General features: G+C 39.2%; 1 protein-coding gene across 1 annotated transcript in view; it reads left to right on the forward strand.

Annotated features, from left to right (window-relative positions):
- Positions 1 to 1534, forward strand: part of si:ch73-196l6.5 (riboflavin transporter 2) — a 9226-nt gene extending 7692 nt beyond the window's left edge. The window contains exon 4 of the mRNA XM_049602311.1: positions 93 to 1534. Within this exon, the coding sequence (XP_049458268.1) occupies positions 93 to 302 (210 nt within the window). The 3' untranslated portion in view covers positions 303 to 1534. The remainder of the gene's footprint in view (positions 1 to 92) is intronic.
- The last annotated feature ends 8397 nt before the right edge of the window (positions 1535 to 9931 follow it).

The following is a 9931-nucleotide window of genomic DNA, read 5'->3' on the forward strand; positions in this document are numbered from 1 at the left end:
TCACTTGTGTATCACTGTGTGGATGTTACACAACACTACATGCAGGAGACCACAACGGACATATTCAAACTCACCTTCCTCTCCCTCCACAGGTGTTGGCCTGGATCCTGTTTGCTCTCACTCTGTCCTATGTGAAGGTGATCATTGGGGTGATCCTGCGGGATGAGGGTCACAGCGCCCTCGTGTGGTGTGGAGCTGTGGTGCAGCTGGGCTCTCTTCTGGGAGCTGTCACCATGTTTCCACTGGTCAGTGTCTACAGCTACTTTTCATCGGGGGATCCGTGCAACACAAAATGTCCCTAAATGAAGAGGTCATGAAGAAGAGACTGGAGGCAGATAAAGCGACAGCTCAAGATGTTTCACATCTTTGGTTGCACAATGATCCACGATTGTGGAGCAAGCATTGGTTTGTTCTTACCAGGATTTATTTACTTAGCATCATCTGAATCTCAACCTGTCATCTGAGAGATTTTGCTTGTTACAAGAAAAGCAAACCACAAATAGCCTACAGAGCTGCATAAAGTCATAATGTAGCTGCTTCAGACAGGATGGGATCTTTGCAGATGTTGTGGAAATACTCCACTACAAGTCAAAGTCCTGCATTCAAACCTTACTTAAGTATTATCAACTAAATTTACCTACTTAAAGTATTAAAGGCAAAAGTACTCACTGTGGAGTTAATTGTTCCCTGTCAGTATTATACTATTATATATGATGTTTTTGAATTAATAGGGGAGACCAGGGTTGGTTGACATGCTTTTCACTCTGCCATACTTTTCTGGCATAATTTATGTGAGAATATTATAACCAGCAGCAAATGACAGCTTAAGGTCTCACCTATAACTATAAGTGTGTTTCAATTGACACAAATGTTTTCGAAAACCTAGCGATGAATGATTAAAGTCTTGTGCATTTGTGCCAAACCAGTCCCATCACAGGTTGCTTGGCACAATGTTAAATTGCTATAATTATGAAAAAGAAGCAAACAATAGAAACAATTTGAACATTTAATTTAAAAAAGAGCTAGAAAACATGAACATTTAACAGAATATCTGTCCATTTTAAAAGCAAACAACATTCCTAGGAAGTTCATCAGTAGGGATGTCTAATTACTCTTCCCATGGACCATCCAAAGAAATAATAATTAACTATCAATACAAACATTGTTTTTGATCTTTCAATATAGTTTTAATGTCAAAAAATACAGTTACAGCTAATTGGAAAATTGGATGGACAATGTGCCAACCAACCTCTGCTAACATCTCAGCCACTGCCATCACTCATTAGACTTTCAAATCTTATATCAAAATGTAGCTGACTCCTTTGTCTCAAATAGAAGTAACTGACTTCCAGAAGGTTCAACACAATAGATGAGCAAACATTGTGATGTTACATTTTTGTTTCTGTGACTTTCAAAAGACCAGAAAATAGCTGTGTGCCAACCAACCCCGGTCTCCCCTACTGCTGCATTATGTTGGATTATACTGCTGTAGATTTTGAAGCTTGTGCTCATTTTAACTACTGTGTGTGTGTGTGTGTGTAGTTAATCTATATTAATGCATCATATTCTATAAGATCATTATATATTTGTTGCATGGGTGTCCTGTGAGAACCACATATCTCTAAAAAGTCAACTTCTCATGGTGTCAGAAAAACAGCCCTGTTTTCAGCTTTGTGATGATACAGCTGACCCAAGAGGGTTTTAAAGAGTTTATTTAGCTCAGGACAGTGGTTCCTAACTGGAAGGTGGTGGGTCCACTCTGAATGGACCTGCAAGTGACTTGCGAACATGTCATGTTTGAAAATACCACACTTCTTTTTAAGTACAGTGAATTTCCAGCCAACACATGAAGGAACACTCCATCCCTCAGTTTATCACTTACATTCATGATGAACACATCTGGAGATACATGGTTTTCACTAGACAGGAAGAGAGTTAAAATTGTAATCTGTAAAGAAACTAAAGCTTTCACACACATTTAGTATAAAGTACAATATTTACCTCTGAGCTGCAGTGAAGTAGAAGAATAGTAAAATAAAAATACTCAAGTAAAGTACCTCAAAAGTGTACTTAAGTACAGTACTAGAGTAAATGTACTCTGTTACATTCCACCACTGTATAAATCTACTCTGACAACAGTATTTGGGGCGGTACTCTATAACCAGAGTGTCAATTATTATCATATCATTATAACAGTAATATATATGTTGAACATGTTAGATCTCCTGAAAATGGCTGTTATCAACCCGGAGCAAAAGTCTACTGTGTTGACAAATAGGCAGAGAACATTCACAAATTCACCAATATATGACTGTCAATAAATAAAAAAAAAAGCAAGGGAAAAAAGTAAATGTAAGAGTAAAGTTACTCCAAAAATATAGCTGACAATTTGTTTTTTCAATCTTGAAGTTTTAATTTACTTAAAACTGAAACATCACTGATATGTGTGTGCTTATCTCTCTTATTTGTCAAGTCTTTAAGTGTTTATTTTCCTTAAAACAGTGGTTTTCAAACTTTTTCTGTCGTGCCCCCTTCCCCTCACAATTTTTTAAATTAATTGTTAACTGGGGAAGCAACTAATAAAAATTGATTCATGTTTAATTTGAGTGAAATAAAGATAAAATTAAATCATAAATCATATTCATTCAACATTGTTTCACTACATACTTGCCCCCTGGTCATCCCCTCTCCACCGTCAGTGGCTCTGCGCACCTCCGGAGGGGCCCGCTCCACAGTTTGAGAACCACTGGCTCAATGTGTCCTTTCTGTTACACTGAGCTGCATCTGACCAGCACAGTTTAAAGAAAAATAGATATTTGAATAATATTGTTGTTTTTTTAAAAAAAATGTATGTGTGTTTAATCATATTATTTATTGTATGATGTGACATTACACTATAAACATATAATCCAAACATTTTAAATAACATAATGCCCCTGTCGTCTTTCTATGCTGACCTGCTGCACACAAACAGGACAATCAGTCAACAGAGGATGCTGAACATACATTTTTTCAGAATACATCATATTGTGCAGCTGTCTTCTACAAATAGATTGATAAATAAATAAATAAACACATGATTAAAGTTAAGGGCGGCACGGTGGTGTGGTGGTTAGTACTGTTGCCTCACAGCAAGAGGGTTCCCGGTTCGATCCCGGGTGTGGGAGCCCTTCTGTGCGGAGTTTGCATGTTCTCCCCATGTCAGCGTGGGTTCTCTCCGGGCACTCCAGCTTCCTCCCACAGTCCAAAGACATGCAGATTGGGGACTAGGTTAATTGATAACTCTAAATTGTCTGGTGACCTGTCCAGGGTGTACCCTGCCTCTCACCCGATGTCAGCTGGGATAGGCTCCAGCCCCCCCGCGACCCTCAAGAGGATGAAGTGGTTAGAAGATGAATGAATGAAGATAATTAAAGTTAGTGAATAAAAATAATAACAAAAGAACAGTTCAAGACTACACTTAACTGACATTTCCCTCTCTTCTCTATAGCTTTGTTGCACCACTTAGACAACTCCCAGTGGCCCACATCATTGAAAACAGCCCCAGACCAAAAGTATACACAAAGGTGTAAAGACAGGGCTGCCCACATAATTATGTTATAGATTATGCTTAAGGACAAAGTCTGGTGTTTAAATTAAACTATATCCATCTCCTGATTGTAAAATACAAAGTTTTCTTTCATACACAAAAACAAGACATATTTTTTTATGCTTCCCCCATGTCACACTTGCAGTACAGGGCAAGAGAAATACTCCTTCCAATTTACATATATTTTTCATATGAAAATATCAACATTTCCATAGATACTCTATTATTTATCTTGTAATCTCCATTTTGGCATTAGAGGCAGAAACCTGCAAAATGAATGAATGATTCAGTCATTAATTTCCTGTGACTATCCTGTAGCTGGGAGCTTCTCATGCTCCTTCGTCCTGATGTTGCTGTCATTCTGGATTGCTACATCTATCACCACTGCCTTCTTCTTGGTTAGCCATCACCAATTTGTCAGTCTAGATCTGGAAGTCCCACAGGATCTTAGCTCGGTCATTCTCAACCACCTTAGGAGGTGTCCTCCATTCTGACCTTGGGACTTGTATATAATATATATTCTGGGCCCCAGATTTTGCTGCAGAGTGAGTGCTCTTGACTTTCATGCTACTCTTTGGCTGCAGACACAATGCAGCAGCACAGACGAGGAGAGACTCTGCACCACGAGGCTCTGAGATAACATTATCTCCTCTCTTCTGCTTGGAAGTGGTTAATTTACAGCTCACAGATACTTAATACGACACAATCTCTTGCTTTTGTTTGAGATCTAGTGTTGGCAAAAAATGGTGTTGCACATTTTTGACCCATCATTAATGCTGTTAGCTTGTTTACTATATTGCATCACTGTCACTCTGAACATCCTGCCTGCTGTGCCTGTTAACACTTTATATTGAAAACCCCCCCCTGAAAAGTTGAATATTCGTATTAAATGGCCAAATCTGACTCAACTCAACTCTGAGTTGTGTACAGCCCTACATTTTTCAATTGTTCTCAATGAGGAGCAAGCATATGCAGCTGCCTAGAGAGAAAACGCTGCACTCAGAGGGTTTTTTTTTTTTTCAGTGTTCCACCTTTTTTGTGATATGAGTGCTTTAAACTAAAAACTCTTTAAACTTTTCAGAAAGGCGCTGGTGATGTCATTACCGCTTCTTTAGCTAGGCTGCTGTCTAGCTAAAATATTTATATTGTTGTCACAGAAACACAACCTACGTGCAGCATGTCATTAAAAAAATTGCCAGGGCCTAAAATGTTTTGGTTGCCTGTTAAGTTGCATGGGCTGCCGTGCTGAGCTCAGTGGCACTGAGAACATTATATTAAACACAGTTTATGCTGTATATTTCATTGCCCAAATGTAATAGTTGAATGTATTGTTCAGTTTGTAATGCATACCAAAGCGAAAGCCTCGTTCCGAACAGTTAAATATGAATATACACACACACACATATATATATATATATATATATATATATATATATATATATATATATATATGTATATAGGCTTCTGTGTTAGTAGAGGATGATTTTCGCCTCTTACTTTAAGCAGGTGAGCAGCTTCCCCTGGGTGGAGAGGTAAAGCAGTGGATGCACAACACTTGCAGCAGACAGTACAAATATACATACAGGTGTTACTATACATTCATACATCTTTTCATTCTTATACTGAAACCATTGCAGGTAAGTAACTGGGACGTAACACAACAAGGTGATGAATGAAGTGGCACGGACAGTTTTTAGGGCTCTCCTCTTGCTAGGATGCAGCAGGTCTTTCCCCGGGCTGGACTTCTTAAGCGCACTTCCAATACTGAGGTTCCACATCACCATCATTGTAGTCATGACCGACATCAGACCCGAGCGGACTTGTGAGAAGGAGGGAATGTCTGGGGCCAAAACACTCGCCAAAGCAGTAGGCACAGAAAAGAGCCACACTGTCACAGCACCAACCTCCCTGCATCTGTATTTCTTCAGCAGAGGATAAGACGTGGGGTAAATCACAGCAACATATCTTTCCAGGCAGATAAAACTCAAACTCATTGGCCCTCCGATCTGCACGTACACGAACAAAAACTTCAAGATGATTCGGCTGTTTTGTGGCAACAAAAACAGGGCAAATAAATGCAAGGTGGAAACCAGGTACTGCATGTTGTGGAAAAGAGCTAAATTGCAATTCAGGATATCTGAAGTCTTCCTGGACTTGAAGGTGATCCACAGCAGCCTGGCGATCACTGGCTGTCCAATGAGGGAAGTAATGATGCCGTTCAGTGAGATAACCACCAAATGGGCCTGTTGATACTGACAGGACTCTGACAGTTTGCCGAAGATGGTGGTGACGTTTTTCTCACTCTCTGTGTTATTCATTTTATCAGACTGATGTTCAGACCTGAAAGAACCAGTCAGAGAGAAGCTACTGATGGACAGTTAAAAATTTACATCACCTTAGATTGAAATTTTAATACAAGAGCAAAGGAAGCTGCATATCTGATTCACCCAAAGTGTGTGAAGGAACGCTATCGCAGGTCCTTCCTGCCTGCTGCTGTCAGGCTACATAACCAGCACGGCTCACTGTAAACTGCACCATGGACACTTTATTGACACTATGGACACTCTATGGACACCACAGCTGTCTGCTGTTTTGCACATATAATCACTTGCACTACATGTGCTCCCTTTATCCACTCCTCATTTTCTCCTCATCTTGAAACCAGACAGAATAAAGCAGATTGTTGCACTGAAATGAAGAAGAAGGACACTTGATTCCTGAAAAATTAATAAAAGCAATTTGCTTTTAGTTGGGAAAAAAATAAATAGCTGCTAGAATTTTTTGTTTCTTTTGAAAAAACATGATTTTTTAGGACATCACTACAGACAAGTAGACTTTATAATGTACATTTATGCAGTGCAATCATGTTTGTAATTTAAAATCTTTATGTATGGATGTAATAACAGACATAATGAAGATTATATTTAACTGTCCTCATGTCTAATTTCTTTAAGAAATCACGTTACCTTGAGCTGTCAATTACACTAACAGTATATTCATACAGTTATTTATAATATAACACAACACTCATGAAGTCGGAGCTTACCAGGTGTGTTCAGGTGTGTTCAGCTGCTGCTCAGACGTGACCAAAGAGTGATTGACCGGCTGAGTAAAAAACAACACCTGATTTTCCTAAAAGACGTGACAGGTGCAAAGCAGCCAAGCAAAACCAACAAACTGTGACCCCATCACGTCCTGATTTTCCATAACAGCAGAGTGTTGTGTCAGGAGGATCAGGCATAAACAAAATACAGACATCATGATGTATGAAGTGTTGGCAAAGCTGAGAGTCATTCCATGTGTAGAAATCCAGCAAAGATCCTGCAGACCACCAGGTGTCAGTGTGCACTGTAACATCCACCCACTGCACTGGAAAGGCCTTTAAATCAAATCAAATCAAATCAACTTTATTTATATGGCACTTTTCATACAACAGTAACACAAAGTGCCTCACAGAGGTTAAAAACAACAAAGATCCAAAACAGAAAACAAAAAGAAAAGAGAAGACCCAACCCTCCCACCCCACATAGAGATACATAAATATACACATACGCGCACACACAAACACACACACACACACACACACACACACGGCACCCCCATCGGGAGACCAGGAACAACTCTCAGTGTGGTAGGCCCCCATGAGGAAACACTGGAGCTAAAAGCTGAGGGACTAAAACAGTAAGATAGGATAAAAGGTATAAAAAGAACCAAATAAACAAAAAGCTATTTAGCTCATAAAATTGAGTTAGTAGCTAGGTAAGAATGATCTAAAACAGAGACATGAAATGCATCAAAACTAAAACCTATAGGCTAACTAAAATAACAAAAGATAAAGGTTAAATGAGATAAGAACGTAAAAAGAGGAAGGGTAAGAACATAAAAAATAAATTTAAAAAAGATAATAGATAAGAATAGATTATAATGGGAATTTAAAATAGATAAATAAAGAGATCAGTTAAAAGCCTGATTAAAGAGATGAGTCTCTGTACAGTCTCTGTAGCTCTGAGGTTCTCTGGCAGACTGTTCCACAATCGGGGGCCATAATAACTAAATGCTGCCTCCCCATGTGTTTTAGTCCTAACTTGTGGTATGGTTAAAAGGCCGGTGCCGGAGGACCTCAGGGTCCGCCGGGGTTGATATGGTAAAAGCAGGTCAGATAAATAAGAAGGCCCAAGACCGTTAAGACATTTAAAAACTAATAAAAGAACCTTAAAATCAATCCTGAAGCGCACGAGGAGCCAATGCAGCAATTTTAAAACTGGTGTAATGTGCTCCCGCCCTCTGGTCCTCGTCAGCACTCGTGCAGCTGAATTCTGTAAGAATTGTAGATTTGAGATACTCTTTTTGGGAAGACCAGAGAGCAGGCCATTACAATAATCTAACCTACAGGAGATAAAAGCATGCATCAGCACCTCCGTGCTGGCCTGAGACAGAAACGGGAGGACTCTGGCTATATTCTTAAGGTGGTAGAAACCTGCCTTTGTTATGTTTTTAATATGTGGAATAAAACAGAGCTCAGAGTCAAAAATCACACCCAAATTGTTTACAGATTGTGCAGGTTTAAAATCCTGTAGTTTTGGTAAAAGTTTCTCTCTCTGGCCTTCAGGACCAATGACTAAAACCTCTGATTTGTCCTGGTTGAGCTGTAGGAAATTTGCTGCCATTCATGACTTTATATCTAAAATGCAGTTAAAAAGGGCATCAATTGGCCCTGTGTCATCAGGAGACACGGCGATGTACAGTTGCGTATCATCAGCATAACTATGAAAGCTGATGCCATGCCTCCTGATGACGTCCCCCAGAGGAAGCATGTAGAGATTAAAAAGAGTTGGACCTAAAATTGACCCCTGGGGGACCCCACCCTTTATCTCATGGGTTCCTGAGGAACATGCATCTTTTCACGTGTTTGATTTCCTTATTTCTCCATGGGGGTGTAGGTTTTGTTCTAATTGTTTTGATTAAAAGTGGAGCCACTGAATCCAGCGTTGACTTGAGTTTATTGTTAAAATTGTCCACAATAAAATCACAGGGTGCTGGTAAAATCTCTGCAGGAGTGCTCTGTAAAATCTCGATAAAATTTGCAGCCACTTCAGAAGTTAGGTAATGTTTCCTCACTGTTCTCACCGGGGCCTCCTGTTGGTTAAAACTGGTGATGTTAAAAAACACACAAAAGTGGTCGGACACAGCCAGATCCACAACAGAGGACACACCCACAGACAGGCCATAGGTTATGACCAGGTCCAGGGTGCGCCCTCTGCTGTGGGTCGGCTGTGTGATATGTTGTTTAAAATCTAAACAGTTTAAGAGGTTTAAAAATTCTCTGGATACTGGGTCCGAGGTGTTGTCAATGTGTAGATTAAAATTACCAGTTATTAAAATCCTGTTGTAGGTGGAGTGAATGATTGATAATAATTCAGAAAAATCACTGATAAAAGAAGTGGAGTACTGGGGTGGTCTGTAAACTGTTATGCAAAGGATAGGAGGGCTGCTAAAAACAAAGGCATGATGCTCAAATGACGTAACTGCTAAAAGAAACTTCAATTGAGGACATTGTGGTTTTTGTTACTGATGCAGTTCCGCCTCCTCTTTTACCTCCCCTAATAGAATATGAAAAGTTAAAATTTGGTGGGGAAGCCTCGGTGAGAACAACAGGTGTGTCGGTGCCAAGCCATGTCTCTGTAAGGAGAATACTGTCTAGGTTATTGTCTGAAATTAAATCATTTATGATAAAAGATTTAAGACTAATATTACACAATAATGAATATAAAAACCTTGTGAAACAGAAGATGTTAGGTTGTGGATGTGGAATCTATTCTAAATGGTGTTATCAATCATAAAGTATTACGTGCAATAATGTTTTTTTTTTAGCAGTAATCAAACACTGATGGATCTCCAGTGAGAGTGTGGTCTCTGTGGATGCAGGGAAGAGTAAGATTAGTTTGTGTGAGTGATGGTTGTAGGTTTAATGGATGTGAGGTTTATTTTTGTGTTAAAGCTACTACAGCACCACACTTACAAAATAAAAAAGTAAAAAATCAGTTACTGTGAAAGAAGCTTGTTTTTCAGCAGCCTAGGGACTGTTCATTTCTTGTTGGAGGGAAGCATGTCAAATAATTTTTGAAGCGCTGGGGAGGACTTTTTTTATTTTGGCTTAGAGAAGGGGCATAGAAAATTAAATGGTGGTATTTTGTATTTATTCTATTGCAGATTTTTAAAGAAAAAAATGCCTTCCAAACCTGCAGGCAAGTTTGGAAGGCATTTTTTTTTAATCTGCAAAATTAGACTATTTATCATAGCCAGAAACTGTAAAAACAGGAATTATCATTAGATTTTCAAAGT

The sequence above is a fragment of the Epinephelus fuscoguttatus genome, linkage group LG17 (genome assembly GCF_011397635.1).
Source record: "Epinephelus fuscoguttatus linkage group LG17, E.fuscoguttatus.final_Chr_v1".
NCBI lineage: Eukaryota > Metazoa > Chordata > Actinopteri > Perciformes > Serranidae > Epinephelus > Epinephelus fuscoguttatus.